The following is a 23,897-nucleotide window of genomic DNA, read 5'->3' on the forward strand; positions in this document are numbered from 1 at the left end:
GTATGGGCTACTTTGGATTAATAAACAGGATTACACTATATTGCTGTTCCTTGTTTTTATGACCTTGTGTGGAGCTCCTGTGCCTGCTGTCCCCACCTTCTGGTGATGGTCCGTGACAAAGTGGCTGATGTATTCGCTTACTTAGGGCTCTGATTTTTCAGTTTTCTGGTGAGTTTAACCCCCTTGGAGAGAGTGCATCAGGTGGTGGATTGAGATCATTGTTTTCCCTGGTGGAAGGTGCACGCTAGGATTACCACCATTGAGACACCATTCAGCACTTTGGATTGTTTACATCACCTTGACTACATCTAAGACTTTCTTTATTCAGTAGTTTTTACCATGAGTCTACCATTATTGATTTTTTAGTGCCGTTTTGTGTATTTTAATACTACAGAGACTGAACTGTTTTATTCAATGTTTTTATTTTCCTTTTAATTTTTTAAACGGCTGCTCAATGGTTTTATATTGAAAAAATATTTTACTATTCTTGAGAGAGAGAGAGAGAGAGAGAGAGAGAGAGAGAGAGAGAGAGAGAGAGAGAGAGAGAGAGAGAGAGAGAGAGAGAGAGAGAGAGAATATATACACACATTATATATATATACACACACACATACATAAATAAACAAAAAATACATTTTGTGTAACAGTATATTTCTTGCTACTACCACCAAAGAAAACCCAAAATAATTTGTCCTGCTCCTGATGATCGCAATGATACCACGTGTGTATGTTAGTTGTTTTTACTGTAGTACAGCCCAGAAATAATAGTGTGCATTTTGCCCTTTTTTTTATCCTACCTAAAACACACCGACACAGAAACTAATTAAAAAAATAAAAATTATCCCAAAAAATACTGACCCTGACCCAAACACTAACCCTAGGACTAACCTAGATCAGACCTTGATCTAGGTTTTTTTTTTTTTATCTACACACACATCCCCCCCCCCCCCCAGCTCTGCAAGGACAGAGAAAGATACAATATATCGGTGTTGTCCATTCACAGAGACAGAAGACACAGGAGCGGGCTTCACAGTGACTGATAAGTGACAGCCAGAGGCCGTCACAGCGATCAGATGACCTGGAATCAGACGTTCTGGATCCCGACCTTTAGAATGGGGCCCTTGTAGTGTCACCGTTTGCTCCCTATTGCAGAATGCATCCTAAGTCACGTGGCGTCGAACTGCGCATTCGCAATGCGTTCCAACGCCAAATGCGATGTGTTCCAGGGGATTCACGACACTACCGTTCAGTGAACCCATCACAATTTGTGACGGAAATGACGAGGAAGCATACACAGAGCGGGGGGGGGGCCGGAGAGAAAGACATACAGATGTAATGAGAACCATACAAAGAGCGGGGGGGGGCGGGAAAAAAAGAGACATGCAGATATAATGAGAACAATACACGGAGCGGGGGGAGAGATAAAGAGACATGCAGATACAGTATGGTTCTCATTACATCTGTATGTCTCTTTCTCTCCCGCCCCCCGCTCTGTGTATGGTTCTCGTTACATCTGTATGTCTCTTTCTCTCCCGCCCCCCGCTCTGTGTATGGTTCTCGTTACATCTGTATGTCTTTCTCTCCCGCCCCCCCCCCCGCTCTGTGTATAGTTCCTCGTCACTTCCGTGACAAATTGTGATGGTTCACTGAAGGGTAGTGTCGTAAATCCCCTGGAACGCATCACATTTGCCGTTGGAACGCATTGCGCATGCGCAGTTGGCTGCCACGTGACTTCCGCAGCATTCTGCGATAGGGAGCAGAATATGACACTGCACCCTCAGTGAGACCCCCAGTCTCTGTGCTGGAAGTGCGCCTTGCAGGCAGATATGCAAATTTGCAGCCCAACGGCAAAAAGCCAAGTCCAGTAGAGCCACGTATCTGCATACAGTCAGTGAAATGGGGTTAATCTTGCAGCGTGTCCCCCCCCCTCCAGGTAAGAGTCTCTTTAAACACATGCAGCATGTCTCTTTAAAAAGGGGACTGTGAACCATTATGGATACCATAATAAAGCCATTTTAGTATACAGTGATGAAATTCTTACCGGGCTCATCAGTCCCGTCCACACAGTCACAGTAATCATCGTTCACTCGGTCAGAGGGGATCGTCTTGGACCCATCCAGACAGGTGAATGGTTTTGCCTCATCATAGAAGACGCGATCTGCAAATAACAAAAGTCAAACAAGTCAGCACAGGAAAACAAGCGGGCTCATCAGTTATATGAATAGATTTATCATCCTTCAGGTGGTTTCCACTTTTCCGTAGGCATTTATACTGCTGTGTATTTGTGAACAGCAGAATGATTTTCCCCACATACTTAAGTCTAGCTAAAGCCAAAGGGTATTTTTGTTGTTTTAGACAGCATAGGGAAGAGTAAGAACTTTTCATATTTGAATGCTCGCTGTGGGCCCATTGGGAAGAACTTCCAAGGTCAGTGACAACAATGTCACCAGGACAGGAAGTGAGGGGAAATCACAGGAAGAGCACAGACCACAATAAAATACGCTTTTGTAGAATAGAAGGATTTTCTCTCCCTTCCTGTCATAGCGACAATGTTGAAGGAGGTTTAGGAGGATAACTGTAAGAGGGAAGCTCCTCAATGAAACCCAAGACACCACAGCCGCCCCCCCCCGTCACTTCAGTTCCTCCGGGGCTCGCTTTCGCCACCTGCTTCAAAGGGTTCCTCCGGGGCTCGCTTCAGCCACCCTTCATGGTACTTCTAGGAAACACTCTGGCCATCTTTGACGTTCCTCTACTTCTTCCATTCTTCTGAAGTACTTTGGGGATCACTTTGGGGATCCTTCTGCCTCCAGGCCTCCCTTTGGCCACACTTCAAGAGCTCCTCCGGGGCTTGCGTCGGCCACCCTTCAAGAGTAAGCATGGGCTCAGGTGTATTTGCAACTGCACGTGCCCGCCAGGAAGCTTACACTGCGCAGAACTAATCACAGGTAGTGAGACATTCCCCAATCTGTGCAGCAGCGGATCGGGAAATGTCTCACTACCTGCGATTAGCACTACGCAGTGTAAGCTTCCTGGCGGTCACGTGCAGTTGCGAACACACCTGAGCCCATCCCTATTCTAGAGTTCCTTCAAGACGCTTTGGCCAACCCTTCAAGACGCTCCCCCCCCCCCCTGGGGGGCTCGCTTTGGCCACCCCTTCAAGACGCTCCCCCCCCCCCCCTGGGGGGCTCCCTTTGGCCACCCCTTCAAGACGCTCCCCCCCCCCCCCTGGGGGGCTCGCTTTGGCCCCCCCTTCAAGACGCCCCCCCCCCCCCCCCCGGGGGGCTCGCTTTGGCCACCCCTTCAAGACGCTCCCCCCCCCCCCCTGGGGGGCTCGCTTTGGCCACCCCTTCAAGACGCTCCCCCCCCCCCCTGGGGGGCTCGCTTTGGCCACCCCTTCAAGACGCTCCCCCCCCCCCTGGGGGGCTCGCTTTGGCCACCCCTTCAAGACGCTCCCCCCCCCCCCCCTGGGGGGCTCGCTTTGGCCACCCCTTCAAGACGCTCCCCCCCCCCTGGGGGGCTCGCTTTGGCCACCCCTTCAAGACGCTCCCCCCCCCCCCCGGGGGGCTCGCTTTGGCCACCCCTTCAAGACGCTCCCCCCCCCCCGGGGGGTCTCGCTTTGGCCACCCCTTCAAGACGCTCCCCCCCCCCGGGGCTCGCTTTGGCCACCCCTTCAAGACGCTCCCCCCCCCCGGGGGCTCGCTTTGGCCACCCCTTCAAGACGCTCCCCCCCCCGGGGGCTCGCTTTGGCCACCCCTTCAAGACGCTCCCCCCCCCCGGGGGCTCGCTTTGGCCACCCCTTCAAGACGCTCCCCCCCCCCCCTGGGGGGCTCGCTTTGGCCACCCCTTCAAGACGCTCCCCCCCCCCCTGGGGGGCTCGCTTTGGCCACCCCTTCAAGACGCTCCCCCCCCCCCCCCCCGGGGGGCCCGCTTTGGCCACCCCTTCAAGACGCCCCCCCCCCCCCCCTGGGGGGCTCGCTTTGGCCACCCCTTCAAGACGCCCCCCCCCCGGGGGGCTCGCTTTGGCCACCCCTTCAAGACGCTCCCCCCCCCGGGGGGCTCGCTTTGGCCACCCCTTCAAGACGCTCCCCCCCCGGGGGGCTCGCTTTGGCCACCCCTTCAAGACGCTCCCCCCCCCCGGGGGGCTCGCTTTGGCCACCCCTTCAAGACGCTCCCCCCCCCCTGGGGGGCTCGCTTTGGCCACCCCTTCAAGACGCTCCCCCCCCCCCCCTGGGGGGCTCGCTTTGGCCCCCCCTTCAAAACGCCCCCCCCCCCCCCCCTGGGGGGCTCGCTTTGGCCACCCCTTCAAGACGCTCCCCCCCCCCCCTGGGGGGCTCGCTTTGGCCACCCCTTCAAGACGCTCCCCCCCCCCCTGGGGGGCTCGCTTTGGCCACCCCTTCAAGACGCCCCCCCCCCCCCCCCGGGGGCTCGCTTTGGCCACCCCTTCAAGACGCTCCCCCCCCCGGGGGCTCGCTTTGGCCACCCCTTCAAGACGCTCCCCCCCCCGGGGGCTCGCTTTGGCCACCCCTTCAAGACGCTTCCCCCCCCCGGGGGCTCGCTTTGGCCACCCCTTCAAGACGCTCCCCCCCCCGGGGGCTCGCTTTGGCCACCCCTTCAAGACGCTCCCCCCCCCCCCCCGGGGCTCGCTTTGGCCACCCCTTCAAGACGCTCCCCCCCCCCGGGGGCTCGCTTTGGCCACCCCTTCAAGACGCTCCCCCCCCCCGGGGGCTCGCTTTGGCCACCCCTTCAAAACGCTCCCCCCCCCCGGGGGCTCGCTTTGGCCACCCCTTCAAGACGCTTCCCCCCCCCGGGGGCTCGCTTTGGCCACCCCTTCAAGACGCTTCCCCCCCCCGGGGGCCCGCTTTGGCCACCCCTTCAAGACGCTCCCCCCCCCGGGGGCTCGCTTTGGCCACCCCTTCAAGACGCTCCCCCCCCCCCGGGGGCTCGCTTTGGCCACCCCTTCAAGACGCTCCCCCCCCCCGGGGGCTCGCTTTGGCCACCCCTTCAAGACGCTCCCCCCCCCCGGGGGCTCGCTTTGGCCACCCCTTCAAGACGCTCCCCCCCCCGGGGGCTCGCTTTGGCCACCCCTTCAAGACGCTCCCCCCCCCCCCGGGGGCTCGCTTCGGCCACCCCTTCAAGACGCTCCACCCCCCGGGGGCTCGCTCTGGCCATGTTTGGAGTTCCTCTGGAGGTCACTTCTGCCTCCATTCAAAGTTCCTCTTTTAGTTACTTCTGCCACCCTTGAGAGTTCACTTCCGTCATCCCTCTGAGGTCAACTCCTCTATACGTCAGAAGTCCTTTGGGAGGGAATCAAATTGATTATCATTCAGAGTTCCTCTGGAGATCACTCTGGTGAACCCTCTGAGATCTTCTGGGTGTGGTCACTATAGGAGGGGGGTCACTTAATTCATCCATCCAAGTTTCTATTGGGGTAAATTCAAATATATCTTTTGAGCCGCCTTTAAACTGCAGTACAGAATACCTTGAATGGAGGCCCAAAGAATCTCATAAGTGACCCCAAACAAGTATCTTCCCTAAAGGGGCACCAGGAAGAAGCATCCATAGGAAGGGAGGATGCAGAGAGCCCAGCAGGGGGCGCTCCATTACACAGCACTGATGGGGAAGCGGCTGGATATAAGGTGTGTATAGGGACCGAAGGACCCGTATATAGAACATTCTATGCCATACACAGTCCCCGTGGGAATAGCTGCGGACAATGAATGAAGCGGAACACTCACTGGACAAGGAGACCCCCCGAGGCCTCTTCACCTCCACGGCCCGGCACCCCAACACCGCCAGGAGCCCCACAACCAGCACCAGCGTCCGCATTGTCATCTCCGAACACCCGACAGTCGATTTCCGCCCTGCACAGCCTATCTGACACTGCCAAGCCGAGCAAAGTCTGTCGGAGCCCAACTTCCGGTTCCGTCACTTCCGGTGTCCGCCTGCCGCCATATTGGGTGTGGCAAAATACCTTCTTTTCCCTATCGTGTTTCCGAATTTATTTTCTCTGGCAGCTTTTACTGTTTGTTAGTTAAACACGAGACAATCAGAGAATTATATAGGTAGATATGCTTTGTATTCTTATTTAGAAAACAGACGCAGGCAGGAGCCGCGTTGTGTTTATCCGGCAATTGTTCCGTCATAAAAAGCTATTTGTGAGGTGAATTTTCGAATACGTGGCAACTATAGTCATGTCATAAACGTTATTAATGCAGATTTCTGTAGAATTTTTCTGCGCAACGTTCGAGGAGTAGCAAGATGGCGGCTTACTTACTTCATTATAGGAGTACCAAGATGGCGACCGGATTCCACCCAATGGAAAGGCTTGTTAGTGGTCTTCCTGGAAACTGTTGCTAAGCAGCAAAGATAATCACAAAGTTGTTACGGAGACAAGCTGGACTGAGACAGCAGAGAAGGACGTCTTATAAAGGTGGGTGCCTGGACTTCATACCCTCTGCCCATACTGAACCTCCGGGCCTGGGAATTATTGGTTTTATATCGATTGATCATTTATAGGAAACATTCATACAAGTCCCTGCACCAAAAGAGCTTACAATCTAATGACCCCACAACCATCATACACCTAAATTAGGACACTATTGGATGAAAGACACTTAATTTGTCGGATTATTGTGGGTTGTGGGGGAGGGGGGGGGGGGGTAACCATTCATCCGCCGTCCTGACCATCCAATCCTTGTATTGTATGGCTGTCACCTGTCCCTTATTTCCAGGGACAGTCCCCGTCCTGAAGACGTGTCCCCAGAAGAATGGTGTCCCTGGAAATGTCAGCGTTCTTTATTTCTGACAAATTGTGCACATTTCCTAAATTTGTCCGTTTTCTTTATTTCTGCAATGTTTATGGAAGGAAATGTATTTTCAGTGATTATTTTCTAATTTGATACAAGTCCCTTATTTCTGCCATTGAATTAAAAATAGATATTTATGGACCAGCCACCAGAGGGTGCCCTCAGAGGCTCAGTGCAGTTACCCCCCCCCCCTCTCTCTCTCTCTCTAATTCTCTGCTTCCTCTCACTTTTCCCCTCTTGCTCTCCCCCCTAATTCCCCCCCCCTTCTCTCTCTTTCTCACCCCCCCTCCTCTGACTTGTGCCCCCCTTTCCGTCCTCTAATGCTCTCACCCTTCTTTCCCCCTCCCATCCCTCTTTATAATTCTCTCTTCCTCTCTCTCTCTCTCACTCGCCCACCCCTCTCTCTCCCCCTCATTCCCTCTCTCTCCCCCTCATTCTCTCTCTCTCCCCCTCATTCTCTCTCCCCCTCATTCCCTCTCTCTCCCCCTCATTCTCTCTCTCTCCCCCTCATTCTCTCTCCCCCTCATTCCCTTTCTCTCCTCCTCCTTCTTTCTCTCTCCCCCTCATTCCCTGTCTCTCCCCCATTCTCTCTCACTCCCCCCATTCTCTCTCTCCCCCTCATTCCCTCTGTCTCCCCGCCATTCTCTCTCTCTCCCCCTCATTCCCTGTCTCTCCCCCATTCTCTCTCACTCCCCCCATTCTCTCTCTCCCCCTCATTCCCTCTGTCTCCCCGCCATTCTCTCTCTCTCCCCCTCATTCCCTGTCTCTCCCCCTCATTCCCTGTCTCTCCCCCTCATTCCCTGTCTCTCCCCCATTCTCTCTCACTCCCCCCATTCTCTCTCTCCCCCTCATTCCCTCTGTCTCCCCGCCATTCTCTCTCTCTCCCCCTCATTCCCTGTCTCTCCCCCATTCTCTCTCACTCCCCCCATTCTCTCTCTCCCCCTCATTCCCTCTGTCTCCCCGCCATTCTCTCTCTCTCCCCCTCATTCCCTTCTCTCCCCCTCATTCCCTGTCTCTCCCCCTCATTCCCTGTCTCTCCCCCATTCTCTCTCTCACCCCCAATTCTCTCTCTCCCCCATTCTCTCTCTCACCCCCAATTCTCTCTCTCACCCTCATTCCCTCTCTCTCCCCATAAATTCTCTTTCTCTCCCCCCGTCATTCTCTCTCCCCCATTTTCTCTCTCCCCCTCATTCCCTCTATCGCCCCCTCATTCCCTCTCTCTCCCCCTCATTCTCTCTCTCTCCCCCTCATTCTCTCTCTCCCCCCTTATTCGCTCCATCTCCCCCCTCATTCCCTCCATCTCCCCCCTCATTCCCTCCATCTCCCCCTCATTCCCTGTCCCCCCTCATTCCCTCTCTCTCCCCTCATTCCCTCTCTCTCCCCTCATTCCCTCCCCCCTCATTCTATCACCCCCTCATTCCCTTTCTCTCCCCCTCATTCCCTCTCTCGCCCCTTAATTCCCTCTCTCTCCCCCTCATTCTCTCTCCCCCCTCATTCTCCCTCTCTCCTCCTCATTCTCCCTCTCTCCCCCTCATTCCCTCTCTCTCCCCCTCATTCCCTCTCTCTACACCTTATATAGTTCTCCTTCTCGGCTCCCTCCCTCTTTCTTTATATGTCCACCTCCTCTCTTCTCTTTCTATGTCTCCTTCTCCCCCCTCCCTTCTTTCAGCCCTCTCCCCACCCCCTCTCACTTTTCTTTTTCTCCTCCCTCTCCCCCTCCCTCTCTTTCTCCACGCCATGTTCTTTTTCACCCCCCTCTCTCTCGCCCCTTCTATCTCCCCCCTCATTTTCTCTCTCTCCATCCTCCCTTTTCTACCCTTCTCCCCCCCTCACTTTCCTTTCTCTCTCTCTTTTTTTTTTTCTGTCCCTCTTTCTGTTTCTAACTTTCTCTCCTCCCTCTCACTTTCCCCCCTCTTGCTCTGCCCCCCATCATTTTCCCTCGCTCCACCCCCCCACTTTCCTCTCTCTCATCCCCCCTCTCACTTGTGCCCTCCTCTCTCCTTCCCCCATCCTCCTCTATAATTATTTCTCCCACTCTCTCTCACCCTCCCCTTTCCCTTTCTCTCTCTCCCCTTCATTGTCTACCTCTCTCTCTTTTTTTCTCCCCCTTATCTCTTTCTCTTTCTATCTTCTCTCTCATCGTCCTCCCTCTCTCTCTACCCCCCTATCTAGTTCTCTTTCTCCTCTCCCTCCCTCTTACTTTATCTGTCCAACTCTTCTCTTCCCTTTCTCTGTCTCCTTCTCCCCCATCCCTTCTTTCTGCCCTCTCCCCCACCCCCTTCTCACTTTTCTTTTCCCCCCCCCCCCCCCCCTCTCCTCCTCTCTCTCTTTCTCCACCCCTTTTTCTTTTTCATTCCTCTTTCTCTCCCCTTTAATCTCCCCCCCATTCTCTCCCTCTCTCTTTTTGTCCTTCTTTCTCTCTCTAACTTTCTCTCCTCCCTCTCACTTGCCCCTGTCTTGCTCTGCCCCTCTCATTTTCTCTCTCTCTCCCCTCTATCACCCCCCCCCTTTTATTTGTGCCCTCCTCTCGTACTCTTTTTTTTCTTTTTCCCCTATCCCTCTCTATAATTCTCTCTCCCACTCTCTCTCTCACTCACTTTTTTCTCACCCCTTATCTTTTTATCTTTCTGCCTTCTCTCTCATCCTCCTCCCTCCCCCTACACCCTCTCTGCCCCCTATCTAGTTCTCTTTCATCTCCCTCCCTCTTTCTTTATCTGTCCACCTCTTCTCTTCCCTCTCCCTGTCTCCTCTCTCCCCCCCTTTCTTTCTGCCCCCCCCCTCTCGCTTTTCTCCTCCCCTTTTTTTGCACCTATTCTTTTTCTTTCCCCTATATCTACCACCCCCCCTCCCCATTTCTCTCTCTCTCTCTTTCACCCTCATTCTATATTCCCTCACACTTGCCTCCCCTCACTCTCCCCCCTATTAATTTTCTCTCCCGCTGCCGTCCCTCTTTCACACTCCCCCCCCCCCCCACTTCCCTCTCTCTCTCCCTTCTCCCCCTCTCTCTCTCATTCTCTCTTGCCTCTCCCACCCTTCCTCTCTCCCCCTCATTGTCTCTCTCACTCTTTCTTTCTTTCCCCCTTATCTCTTTCTCTCACTATCATCTCTCACCCTCCTTCTTTATCTGCCCCCCTCTACCGCCTATCTATTTCTCTCTCTCACCTCCTACCCTCTTTCTTTATCTGTTCACCTCCCCCCCTCTCCATCCCCTACTCTCTCCCCCACCCTGTTTGATCCCCCCCCCCTTCTTCTGTCACCCCCTCTCCTCTTTCTCTACCTCTCCCCATTTCTCTCTCACTGATAAGATATCAGACACACAGGGAGTACAGGATTCAGTGGACACAATGCAGTAAAGCACAGCCATGGTCTAGCTCTGTAAAGCAGGACGGGGTCACTTTAATGCACTGAGCACAGCACTGTGGTTCCCCAGCACACTGCTCCTGACACCCCTCTTGAGTTGGCTAATCATTGCATCGTCACCCCACTTCACCCCCCCCCCCCCCCCCATAGTTATTGGATGTTATATAGAGACTCAGGGTTCAACGACACTAGAGCAACCTGATGTAATGCTCACCTGTCCATGGGCTTTGCCACTAGGATGACCACGTGTCCCGGATTGCCCGGGACAGTCCCGCATTTTGCAGGTCTGTCCCGGGCACCTTCATTCCAGGACAATACAGTGTCCCGGAATGAAACTGACACAGCCACCCCCCTGGGCCAATCTGATGCCCCCAAAAAATGCCGCCACATCACTGCTTTAGGCTCCATTCACACCTAGGCGTTTTTACGCCTGAAGCGCTACGCTCACAAACGCCAGAGGGATGAAAATACATTATTTGCTATGGTGACTGTTCACACCTGAACGCCGAACGCCCAAACGCCTGTCGCGCGAAGCTCAAACAAGTCCCGGACCTTTTTTTGTCGCGCGAATCGCGCGACAGCGGCGTATTTGAGCGTTTCCATTACCCATAGAAAGTAATGGAAACGCTCGATTCAAGCGACTTGCGCGACAACGGGCGTTTGCTACGGGCGTTTCGTCGCTTTAATCAATAGAACTTGTCGCCCATGCAGAAGATTAAAAAAATCTACCAACATAGCAACAAGTGATGAAAAGATGATCATTTTTCCTATTGGCTAAAATAAAAAACGTCGAAGTACAAAAACGTCGGACAACGCTGTATGCAAACGCGCAAATAAGCATGAATATGCGCGACAAAACGCCGGAAAAAAACTCCCAAAAAAACGACCGAACGACCGACGCTCAGGTGTGAATGCAGCCTAACTCACTGACAGTACTTGCCCTGGCCGGGAATGCCTGGAGGAGCACAATCCCGCCCCCTGCTTGTGATTGGAGAAATCATAAATCCCGCCTCTTGGGGCAGATCTACAAAAGAATTACGCCGGCGTATCTCTTGATACGCCGCGTAATTTCAAATTTTGCGCGTCGTATCTTTGTTTTGTATCTACAAAACAAGATACGACTGCATCTCGGATGGATCCAACAGGCGTACGTCTAAGGCCTCGTACACACGACCGAACATGTCCGCTGAAACTGGTCCGGCGGACCAGTTTCCGCAGACATGTCCGACCGTGTGTAGGGCCGACCGGACAGTTTTCCGGCCTAGCGGACAGGTTTCCAGCGGACAAAAGTTTCTTAGCATGCTAAGAAACATGTCCGCTGGAAGCCTGTCCGTCGGACATGTCCGATGGTTAGTACGACTCCCCCGCATGCGTCGGAAGTGATTCGACGCATGCGTGGAAGCAATGAACTTCCAGGGTCGCGCACGTCACCGCGTCATCGTCGCTGCCACGTCGCCGCCACAGCGTATTCTGTCCGCGGGGAATTTGGTCTGATGGTGTGTACACACATCAGACCAAAATCCCCCAGCAGACATGTCCGATGAAAACGGTCCGCGGACCGTTTTCATCGGACATGTCTGGTCGTGTGTACGAGGCCTTAGTACGCCGTCGGATCTTAGGTGCAATTTTTCAGCGGCCGCTAGGTGGCGTTTCCGTCGAATTCCGCGTCGAGTACGCAAATTAGCTTATTACTGCGTATAGTTAAAGCTGCTATATGGTGGCGTACTCAATGTTAAGTATGGCCGTCGTTCCCGCCTCGCAATTTTAATTTTTTACGTTGTTTGCGTAAGTCGTTCGCGAATAGGGATTTGCGTAGAATGACATCACCGTCGTAAGCATTGGCTTGTTCCGGTTTAATTTCGAGCATGCGCACTGGGATACCCCCACGGACGGCGCATGCGCCGTTAAAAAAAAACGTTGTTTACGTCGGGTCACGACGTATTTACATAAAACACGCCCCCATTACATCCATTTGAATTCCGCACCCTTACGCCGCCAAAGATACACTACGCCGCCATAACTTACAGCGCAAATTCTTTGAGGATTCGAAAAAAATAAAAATAAGTTACGGCCGCGTAGTGTATCTTAGATACGCTGCGCCCGGCGGAAAGATGCGCCAAGGTACGTGGATCTGCCCCCTTGTGTCCAATTACTGTGCTGTGATTTGTTACAGGACAAGCTGATTTTTTTTTTGGGGGGGGGGGGTGTCCCTGAATGGTAGTTTGGAAATGTGGTTACCCTATTTGTCACTGGCTGAGATACCACTACTGTTTTTGAAGATAGGATAGATTCAGCAGACCCCGGACAGAAAACGAAGCAGTCAGGGCATCCCAGACCTAGCAAGCTACGAACGCTTAGAAAATGTCTCCTTTTTTTCTCCTTCTTAGGCAGCCATGCCGACCTCTGCATCCCTATCCGGAGTAAAACCTCCCATACATGAGCAGATTGTGGAGTTACAGAAGAAAATTCAGTTGCTGGGTGAGCTATTAATCTGCTGTTCCTACTTAATTACCATTGTTTCTGGATCTATGAAGGTCATGAAGACCAAAGAGAATCTGTTAATCCCATCCAGGTCATACCTCCCAACATTTTGAGATGGGAATGAGGCAACGCTGTATCTTTAGGGCCAGATTCTGAAAAGACTTACGACAGCGCCATGTACGCCGTCGTAAGTCCGAATCCGACCCGTCGTATCTATGCGCCTGATTCTTAGAATCAGTTACGCATAGATATCCATTAGATCCGACAGGCGTAAGTCTCTTACGCCGTCGGATCTTAACTGCATTTTTTTTTTGACCGCTAGTTGGCGCTTCCGTTGAATTCCGCGTCGAGTATGCAAATTAGCTAGATACACGAATTCCCGAACGTACGCGTGGCCGACGCAGTAAAGTTACAACGTTTATGTTAGGCTTTTCCCGGCGTATAGTTGCCCCTGCTATATGAGGCATAAGTGCGGCGTAACAATGTTAAGTATGGCCGTCATTCCTGCGTCGAAATTTTAAAAAGTTACGTAGTTTTTTTAAGTCGTCCGTGAATGGGGCTGGACGTCATTTACATTCACGTCGAAACCAATGACGTCCTTGCGGCGTACTTTGGAGCAATGCACACTGGGAAATTCCACGGACGGCGCATGCGCCGTTCCGCAAAAACGTCAATCACGTCAGGTCACAGTAGTTTTACATAAAACACGCCCCCCTGATCCAAATTTGAATTAGGCAGGCTTACGCCGGCCGATTTACGCTACGCCGCCACAACTTACGGAGCAAGTGCTTTGAGAATACAGCACTTGCCCGTGTAAGTTACGGAGGCGTAACGTAAATCAGATAAGTTACGCCCGCACAATTTTACGCGGCTGTACGTGAATCCGGCCCTTAGCCTTTAGAAATTGGATGAAAGGTTTAGCACTGGGAAACACTTTTTGATAGATAAAAAGTGCATTTTATATACAACTATATAGATCAGACCAAAATGAGGGACAAATGAGGAGGAAAGAGGGACAGAGGGACATTGCTCCAAATCAGGGACAGTCCCTCGAAATCAGGGACAGTTGGGAGCTATGCGACTTGGTGTCCTGAATGTCCACACCTCCAACCTACTTATACTCACCTTGACTGCTCTCCCTGCCACTCCAATGTTGGAGTTCTTGTGAAATAACCGGTGCTATGGAGGAGCATGTGACCTCCCAAGATGCAGTGCTTGGGTTTAAGTGGCCAATCACCAGGTCACAACACTGTCATATGAGAAGGACGTCATGAATCCTATTGTAAGCTCTGACACCATTTGACAAGGAGCTTACACAAGATTTCCTGGCTCTGACAGAGGAAGGAATGGCGGGGAAGGGCAGGGACGGTCAATATTGGGGGGGAAGGGGGAGCTTTAATTATTTCTTTATTAGTCTTTTTCAACATTACAATTCCTATATACTTAAAGTGTTAGTAAAGGAAAAAAATGTTTCATTTAAAATAACAAACATGTTATACTTACCTCCACTGTGCAGTTCGTTTTGCACAGAGTGGCCCCAATCCACATCTTTTGGGGTCCCTCTGCGGCTGTTTCTGTCCTCCCCGCAGGTACTGACCACAGTCATGCGAGAGAGCTTGCATGGTGGTAAGTAATTGCGGGCGCGCTCCTGTGATACAGCGAGCGGCCATAGCCACTTACTGTGTCACTTGGCCCCGCCCCTCAGTGCACCGCATCACTGGATGTGATTGACAGCAGCGCCAGCCAATGGCTGCGCTGCTCTCAATACATCCGCTCTAGCCAATCAGCAGCCAAAGAGGATCTCGGGACTGTGCGTGGGACTTTCGACGGGTCAGGTAAGTAAAAGGGGGGCTCGGGGGGCGGTAAACACTGAAGTTTTTTCACCTTAATGAATAGATTGCATTAAGGTGAAAAAACATTTTCCTTTACAACTCCTTTAAAACACACCTACATAAAAACACAAAAAACAAAAATGGTCTCAGTATACCCCAAACATTAAAATATACAAGTAATGTTGGTAGAGATCTTACTATTAAGACTACTGTTCCCACCCTCTCCATATAGTGTATTTAAAAAAAAAATTCTCCCAAAGGTGCCAGTGCATAATTGCTTAACCCCCCCCCCCCCCAAAAAAAACGGGGAAAGGGAGGGGGAAGAAGGAGAAAAAAAAGAAAAAAAAAAGTTGCCCCCCCCCACCCTCACCAATAAGAGGCAAGGGATTTAAAAATTTCAGGTGCAGGTGCTTCACTGAGACAATCAATCAATATCCAGTGTCAGGCTGGGTTCACACTACTACACTACTTTCATCCTACTTTGCTCTGCTACATTGGTCCTACATTTATCCTACATTGGTCCTACATTTATCCTACATTGGTCCTACATCCATCCTACTTTCATGAACAGGATACTACTTTGGTCCGACTTCAATGATATTCAATGGGCCTGAAGTAGGATCAATGTAGGACCAAAAGTAGTACAGGGAGCATTTTCAAAGTCGGACCGACTTGTGTAGGACGCTACAAGACGCTCTCATAGGGAAACATTGAACACAGAGCAAAGTAGGATGAAAGTAGTGTAGTAGTGTGAACCCAGCCTTAAGAATATAGACCTAAGATAATTTAAGAAGGCTCCTTATCCAGGCCTACTCATGCCTAGATACATATACCTATCAAAAAAAAGAAAAGAGGAAAAGGGGGGGAGGGAGCAGGGGGAGAAAGGGAACAACAAATTTATAGCACAAGTGCTTATTACTAAAACAATTAATATCTAGTGATTACGAGATTTACCTATATTCATTTAGAAAGGCTCCTGTTCCAAGCCTATTGATATGAAGGTATTGAACCTATATTAATAAAACAAAAAAAAATAAAACATTTTAGTTTTTAAGTAACCCTTTTTAAAATCATTTCATTGGGGGCAAGTGAAAAGAATGTCCCTTACATTGATGGTCAGTGAAAAAACAATCCCCTTACATTTGTGATTAATGAGAAGAATGGGCCAGATCCACAGCCAGCCGCCGTAACTTAAATATTCCCATTTAAGTTACACTGCCGCAAAATTTCTACCTAAGTGCCCGATCCACAAAGCACTTACCTAGAAATTTTCGGCTATGTAACTTAAATCCGGCCGGCGCAAGGCGTTCCTATTCAAATGGGGCGAGTTCCATTTAAATTAGGCACGCTCCCGCGCCGGACGTACTGCGCATGCTCACGACGTCATTTTCCCGACGTGCTTTGCTCGGTTTTACGTTGCGCTGGGTTTAGAGAATCGCGACGGGCGTAAAAAAAAAAAATACGAGTTGCGGCGGGAAAAAAATAAAATAAAAAATAAAAAAAATGGCGGGATAGAAGGGTTTACTTTTACAAGGCCTAAACAGTTTAGGCCTTGTAAAAGCAGCCCTAATTTTGCGTTTGCAAACTAATACTTACGGAGAAAAAAAGAAGCGTAAAAGCTTTGTGGATCTCCGTAGGTGCTAATTTTCATACCCAAAGCGGCATTTCGACGAGAAATGCCCCCAGCGGCGGATGCGGTACTGCATCCTAAGATCCGGCAGTGTAAGTCCCTTACACATGTCGGATCTTCTGCCTATCTATGAGAAACTGATTCTGTGGATTAGTTCCATAGATAGAAACAGGGATACGACGGCGTATCAGTAGATACGCCGTCGTATACCTTTTGTGGATCTGGCCCAATGTCTCTTACATTTGTGGTCAATGGGAAGATGTCCCCTTACATCGGTGGTCAATGAGAAGAATATCTCTTACATTGGTGGTCAATGAGAAGAATGTCTCTTACATTTGTGGTCAATGGGAAGATGCCACCTTATATTAGTGGTCGATAGGAACAGTGGGCCAGATTCACGTAGGGCAGCGGCGGCATAACGTATCGTAGATACGTTACACCGCCGCAATTTTTCATCGCAAGTGCCTGATTCACCAAGCACTTGTGATGAAAACTACGCCGGCGGCCTCCGGCGCAAGGCGGGCCAATTTAAATGGGCGTGTGCCATTTAAATTAGGCGCGCTCCCGCGCCGGACCTACTGCGCATGCTCCGTTTCTTAACTCCCGCCGTGCTTTGCGCGCCGTGACGTCATTTTTTTGAACGGCGACGCGCGTAGCGTAATTCCGTATTCCCGGACGGCTTACGCAAACTACGTTATTTTTAAAATTTCGACGCGGGAACGACGGCCATACTTTACACAGCAATACGATTGCTGTGTAAAGTTAAGGCACCAAAAAAAACGACTAACTTTGCGACGGGAAACTAGACTAGCGGCGGCGTAGCGAACGCGAAAAACCGTCAGGGATCGCCGTAACTCCTAATTTGCATACCCGACGCTGGTTTACGACGCGAACTCCCCCCAGCGGCGGCCGCGGTACTGCATCCTAAGATCCGACAGTGTAAAACAATTACACCTGTCGGATCTTCTGGCTATCTATGCGTAACTGATTCTATGAATCAGTCGCATAGATAGAAACAGAGATACGACGGCGTATCAGGAGATACGCCGTCGTATCTCATTTGTGAATCTGGCCCAATGTCCCTTATATTGGTGGCCAGTGGGAAGAATGTGATTTACATTGGTGATTAGTGGAAATCGTGCTCCTTAAATTGGTGGTCAATAGGAATTATGGCCCCTCTCATTGTTGGTCAGTGGGAAAAGTGCCCCTTACAATTGTGGCCAGAAGGAAGAATGCCCCTTAGATGAGTGGTTGATGAGAAGAATGCCTCCTACATTAGTGATTAATGGGAAGAATGTCGCTTTCATTGGTGGTCAGTAAAAAGAATGGGCCAGATCCACAAATATCGGGCGTAACTTAACTTTTCCCATTTAAGTTACACTGCCGCAAATTGTCCAAGTTAGTGCCCGATCCACAAAGCACTTACCTTGAAATTTGCGGCGGTGTAACTTGAATGTGTCCGGCGCAAGGCGTGCCGAATCTAATGGGGCGAGTCCCATTTAAATTAGGCACGGTCCCGCGCCGGACGTACTGCGCATGCTCCGTCGGGTAACTTACGTGCATTGCGCTAACAGACGTCGCTCCGCCTCTCCACCTAGCGGCCGGCCTAGAATTGCATCCTTAAGATCCGACAGTGTAATTCAATTACACATGTCGGATCTTCTGTCTATCTCTTGGAAACTGATTCTGTGGATCAGTTCCAAAGATAGAAACAGGGATACGACGGCGTATCAGTAGATACGCCGTCGTATCTCTTTTGAGGATATGGCCCAATGTCCCTTACATTGGTGGTTGAAGTGAAGAATGTTAATTACATTGGTGGTTGAAGGGAAGAATACCCCTTGCATTGGTGGCCAGTGGGAAGAATACCCCTTATGCCGCGTACACACCATCACTTTATGTGATGGAAAAAAAGGAAATTTTCTGTGAAGTAAAAAACAACGTTTTTGAAACTTCAATTTTCAAAAACGACGTTGCCTACACACCATCGTTTTTTCACAATGCTCTAGCAAAGCGAGGTTATGTTCACCACTTTTTTCCATTGAAGCTCGCTTCATAACTAGCTTCTGGGCATGTGCGGGTTTAAAAACGTCGTTTTTTGCTACACACGGTCAATTTCTGTGACACAAAAAACAACGTTTTGAAAAACGACACATAAAATTGAAGCATGCTTCAATTTTTTTTTGTCGTTTTTCACAAGACATAAAACAACGTTTTCCCCCACACACGGTCATTTAAATTGACGTTTTTAAAAATGTCGTTTTTTTTCATCACATAAAGTGATGGTGTGTATGCGGCATTACATTGGTGGCCAGTGGGAAGAATGTCCCTTACATTGGTGGTCAGTGGTATTAGCGGTCAGTAGAAATTAATCAGTCAACAGAAAAAACTGCTGGCAACTCCATTTAACCTTAAACTTCCTTTTTATTCAATCCAGCTATATACTATGGGCCAGATTCACAGTGAGAGTACGCCGGCGTATCTACTGATACACCGGCGTACTTTCAAATTTGCCACGTCGTATCTTTAGTTTGAATCCTCAAACTAAGATACAACGGCTTCTGGCTTCGATCCGACAGGCGTACGGCTTCGTACGCCTTCAGATCGTAGGTGCAATACTTCGGCGCCCGCTGGGTGGAGTTTGCGTTGTTTTCCGCGTCGGGTATGCTAATTAGCTTTTTCCGTCGATCCACAAAGGTACGCGCGGCCATCGCATTCTCTTACATCGTCGCTAGTCGGCTTTTCCCGGCGTATAGTTAAAGCTGCTATTTCGTGGCGTATAGATAGACTTGCGATGTTAAAGTATGGCCGTCGTTCCCGCATCGAATTTTTTAATTTTTTTTTTGCGTAAGTCGTCCGTGAATAGGAAAGGACGTAACTCACGTCTACGTTAAAAAAATGACGTCGGTGCGACGTCATTTCGCGCAAAGCACGGCGGGAAATTTCGAAACGGAGCATGCGCATTTCAATCGGCGCGGGGACGCGCTTCATTTAAATGAATCACGCCCCCTACCCGCCCAATTTGAAATACACGCAGAGAAATACACTACGCCGCCGTAACTTACGGTGCAAAATCTTCCTGGATTCGAAATTCCGCCAGGTAAGATACGGCGGCGTAGCGTATCTCTGATACGCTGCGCCAGGGCAATTCTTTGTGAATCTGGCCCCATGGCTCCACTGTTATGAGCGATGCATTGCTTCTGTCAGTAGAAATGATGGCCCCTTCATTGTTGGTCACTGGGAAAGGTGCTCCTTATGTTGGTGGTCGGTGGGAAGACGGCCTCATACAATGTTGGGTGGCCAGTGGAAAGAATGCCCCTTAAATTAGTGGTTGTTAATGGGAAGAATGCCTCTTACCTTGGTGATTGATGGGAAGAATGCCCCTTACATTGCTGGTGTTCGGGAGGAATTCTCCTTATATTGGTGGTCAGTGAGAATAATGTCTCTTATGTTGGTGGTAAATAGGAGGAATGCCACTTACATTGGTGGTCAGTAAGAAGAATGTCTCCTACAATGGTGGTCAGTGAGAAGAATGTCTCTTACAATGTTGGATAGTAAGAAGAATGTCTCTTACAATGGTGGTCAGTAAGAAGAATGTCTCTTACAATGGTGGTCAGTAAGAAGAATGTCTCTTACATTGGTGGTCAGTAAGAAGAATGTCTCTTACAATATTGGTCAGTGAGAAGAATGTCTCTTACAATGGTGGTCAGTAAGAAGAATGTCTCTTACAATGGTGGTCAGTGAAAAGAATGTCTCTTACAATGGTGGTCAGTAAGAAGAATGTCTCTTACAATGGTGGTCAGTAAGAAGAATGTCTCTTACAATGGTGGTCAGTAAGAAGAATGTCTCTTACAATGGTGGTCAGTAAGAAGAATGTCTCTTACAATGGTGGTCAGTGAGAAGAATGTCTCTTACAATGGTGGTCAGTGAGGAGAATGTCTCTTACAATGGTGGTCAGTGAGAAGAATGTCTCTTACAATGGTGGTCAGTGAGAAGAATGTCTCTTACAATGGTGGTCAGTAAGAAGAATGTCTCTTACAATGGTGGTCAGTAAGAAGAATGTCTCTTACAATGGTGGTCAGTGAGAAGAATGTCTCTTACAATGGTGGTCAGTAAGAAGAATGTCTCTTACAATGGTGGTCAGTAAGAATGTCTCTTACAATGGTGGTCAGTAAGAAGAATGTCTCTTACAATGGTGGTCAGTGAGAAGAATCTCTCTTACTGTACATAGTTACCCAGGTCCGAGCTCATGTACAAAATGCCTGGAATTCTTCTTTAATTATTTCCCACTCAATCCAAAACCAAGAGACCCGCCTAAACAATCAATTCAATTAGTATCCACCCAGGCAGGCCCTGGTACTTTGTAGTTGACGGTAGATCTAAAGAAGATTTACAATGTTACTGTATAATGTATGACCAGCTTTAGGCTTCAATAATGGATCTATGGGCTTCTTATAGATGGCGATCACAAGGCTTACGAGGAGAGCTCCAGTGCACAGATTCAGAAGAACTTGGAAACCATACAGTTCCTGCGCCAAGAAAACAAGAAGATGCATAAAAAGCTGGCTGATGTGCTTGCGGTAATCAAAGTCAAGACAATAGTTTTTAATAAAATTAGGATGTACATTGGCTACTCTTGTTTCCTACCTTCCTATATTCTACCTAGAGCAATCACTAGAAAATTAATATCACACCCAAAATGTAGGACTTACTGGCAGGGCCGGCCTTAGGTGTTCAGGCGCCCTGTGCAAGCTAATCCTGTGGCACCCCCCCCATCTTCACCATCGCCCCCTGGTCACCTAAACATACACAAAGAGGACCCCTTTTCATTACACAGCACCCTGCATCACTGGACCCCTTTACATTACACAGCACCCTGCACCTATGGAACCCTTTACATTACACAGCACCCTGCATCACTGGACCCCTTTACATTACACAGCACCCTGCACCTATGGAACCCTTTACATTACACAGCACCCTGCATCACTGGACCCCTTTACATTACACAGCACCCTGCATCACTGGACCCCTTTACATTACACAGCACCCTGCATCACTGGATCCCTTTACATTACACAGAACCCTGCAGCTATGGACCCCCTGCATGTTACACAGACCCCCCTTCAGTGCAGACCCCCCTTTAGTATATCCACCCCTTCAATGCAGATCCCCCCGTTCAGAGTAGCCCCCCCTTGTTGCCAGTCTGACACCCCCCAGTGTGTGGTACTCCCCCAAACCCCCCTTCTACGCCTCTGGATGGCCACACGGCGCCCCTGTTGCCCATGGCGCCCTGTGCGGCCGCACAGCTCGCACACCCCAAAGGCCGGCCCTGCTTACTGGGCCTTGGGTGAACGGTTGCTGTTCCCTATACAGGAAGGGAAAGTTCATTGACTTTCTTTTGAAGTTCGAAGTAGTAGTGCAGTGTTCCACTATGACAAAACGAAAGCCTCGTACACACGTACGGGATTCCCGGCGGTAAAAATTCGGTCGGGAAAACCGAGAACTTGCTCTGTAACTTTTTCCCCCTACACACGACCGGATTTCCCGACAGGAAAACTGCCATTAGAGTTTTGGTTCGGGAATCGCGGGCGTGTGTATGCTCCATCGCAGTGTTTCCTATAGGAAAACTGCCGGGTTAAAAACCGCCGGGAATCCTGGCGGGAAAAAAGATCTGGTTCTCTTTTTTTTCCCGGCCAACTGCGATGGAGCATACACACGGCCAGTTTTCCCGGCCAAAAGCTCTCATGGCAGTTTTCCTGACGGGAAAACCGGTCGTGTGTACGAGGCTGAAGGCAAGGTTAACTGAAACAGGCTGCCATTGTATATATTAAATGTTAGGTGACATTTCATTAGTGTTTGGGGGTACTGTTTCACTGCTGTGAGCAGGGGCTACAATAGAAACCCTTTAAAGTGATGCATAAATGCATGCAGTGTCCTTAGGCCTCATTCACATTGAAACTGTCAAACCTGCGTGTATATAAGTTTGAAAAAAAAATTCTAAATGCATACAAATGTACAATATGTAATGATTTTTCAATAGTGCCATTCAAATTGAGCGTTTACCTGCATTTAGGTATAGTCAGTTTAGCTGCAGTTTAGAGGGAATAACGTTTTGTGTGTCCAGGATCCGACCTGCATTCCAGACCTTCGTTCCTAAACACGAGTACCGCTTGGTACAGCGTTCAGAACCCATTCAGCCGAAGTCTACCGTAGACTCTAATGCCGCGTACACACGATCGGAAATTCCAACAAGAAAAGTCTGATGTGAGCTTTTGGTCGGAAATTCCGACCGTGTGTAGGCTCGTGTGTAGGCTCCATCGGAAATTTTCTTTTGGAATTTTCACCAAGAAAAATTTGAGAGCTGGTCCTCAAATTTTTCGACAAGAAAAATTCTTGGAGGAAATTCCGATTGTCTGTATGCAATTCCGACACACCAAAAACCACAGATGCTCGGAATCAAGTCAACGCATGCTCAGAAGCATTAGACTTAATTTTTCTTGGCTCGTCGTAGTGTTGTATGTCGCCGCGTTCTTGACGGTCAGAATTTTGTGTGATCGTGTGTATGCAGCACAAGTTTGAGCCAAAATTCTGTCTGAAAAAAATCCACGGTTTTCTTGTCGGAATTTCCGATCATGTGTACGTGGCATTACAGGCTGCCTATGGCAGGGCTAGACGCTGTACCTGTCCATCCCAGGGGCACTAAAACTCAGAGAGGGAGTTTTACACTACACTCGAGAAACTGGGACTAAACCATATATATTTAAAGTAAAATTTTATTTACAGTGAAACCAAAATCAATCCAAACACCAACAAACAGCAAACATAAAGATATAAGTGACCCAGTGGCAAAATACTAAACTAGGGCTGTTACTGATCAAAATTTTTGTGTTCGATTAATCCACTTTTCTTTAAATCGATTAATCGACTAATTTCGATTAATTACAACGCACATACAGATCCAACTACTTTTAGCTGATCTCCTTGCAGGCTGATTCCCAGTGCAGCTACCAACCACTGGAAAAATGGATAGCAGGATACAAAAAACACACAAAGGCCGCGCTCGATGGGAATAGCATTAAAACTTTTATAGTCTTCAAGTAGGTAACAAAATAAATATTGCACTGGAGATAAAATCGATGTAGCTACATAAACTGTAAAAATGGTGTGAGTAATACCAAACGGTACCAAAAGCAGTCATAAAAACATGTAGCCAAGTATGATACTGGTATAAAAATGTGTACAACGATGCCACTGCTGAATCCAGATGAGGGGTTAACATCAGTCCGTCAGCATGTAGATGTCTCGTGAAGGGAACTATCACAACTCCCAGTGGATGGTTGTAGAATCCCAGGTTGATAGAGGGAAGTGATAGAGGGAAGTGTAACAGCCCTTGTGTGTGGCAGATAGTGAGGTCCCACCGGCATGGAGATATGAAGACACAACAAAGGAGCCCTTCAGATGGACACGGCAAGCCCCGCCAGTGTCTGTGACGTCACCAGATCTCCGACGGAACTCCCTGAAGGTCTGGAAGCCGATGGAGAGGTGAGTACCAATCAAAATAATTTTGATCGATCAAAATAATTTTAAATAAGATTAATCAATGAATTAATTGTTAATTTCCACAGCCTTAAACTAAACAAAACTGGGATCAGGAACAAGAAAGTAGGGTCCAGGGTACAAGGCAAAGTGCATGATCAAGAGCAGGAACAGGATAAACAGCTAGCAGTATCTGGCAGCAAAGCAAAACACTGAAGCGAAGTATAATAGTAGAGGCAAGACTAAATA

At 49.5% G+C, this 23,897-nt stretch overlaps 2 protein-coding genes across 4 annotated transcripts in view; one reads left to right on the plus strand and one right to left on the minus strand.

The window, feature by feature from the left end:
- The window catches only part of PRKCSH (protein kinase C substrate 80K-H), a 44,389-nt gene extending 38,472 nt beyond the window's left edge, over positions 1-5,917 (minus strand). The window contains exons 1-2 of one of the 2 annotated variants that reach the window (XM_040346527.1): positions 5,736-5,916; positions 2,042-2,158 (exon numbers count right to left, since the gene is read on the minus strand). In XM_040346527.1, coding sequence (XP_040202461.1) covers positions 2,042-2,158; positions 5,736-5,832 — 214 coding nt within the window. In that variant the 5' untranslated portion in view covers positions 5,833-5,916. Of the gene's footprint in view, positions 1-2,041; positions 2,159-5,735 lie in introns of both variants that reach the window. The other variant, XM_040346528.1, reaches the window with a different exon arrangement.
- A 370-nt stretch (positions 5,918-6,287) lies between these two features.
- Positions 6,288-23,897, plus strand: part of ODAD3 (outer dynein arm docking complex subunit 3) — a 72,558-nt gene continuing 54,948 nt past the window's right edge. The window contains exons 1-3 of one of the 2 annotated variants that reach the window (XM_040346526.1): positions 6,288-6,430; positions 12,554-12,644; positions 20,568-20,689. In XM_040346526.1, the coding sequence (XP_040202460.1) occupies positions 12,560-12,644; positions 20,568-20,689 (207 nt within the window). In that variant the 5' untranslated portion in view covers positions 6,288-6,430; positions 12,554-12,559. The remainder of the gene's footprint in view (positions 6,431-12,553; positions 12,645-20,567; positions 20,690-23,897) is intronic. The other variant, XM_040346525.1, reaches the window with a different exon arrangement.

The sequence above is a fragment of the Rana temporaria genome, chromosome 3, assembly GCF_905171775.1.
Source record: "Rana temporaria chromosome 3, aRanTem1.1, whole genome shotgun sequence".
Classification (NCBI taxonomy): Eukaryota; Metazoa; Chordata; class Amphibia; order Anura; family Ranidae; genus Rana; species Rana temporaria.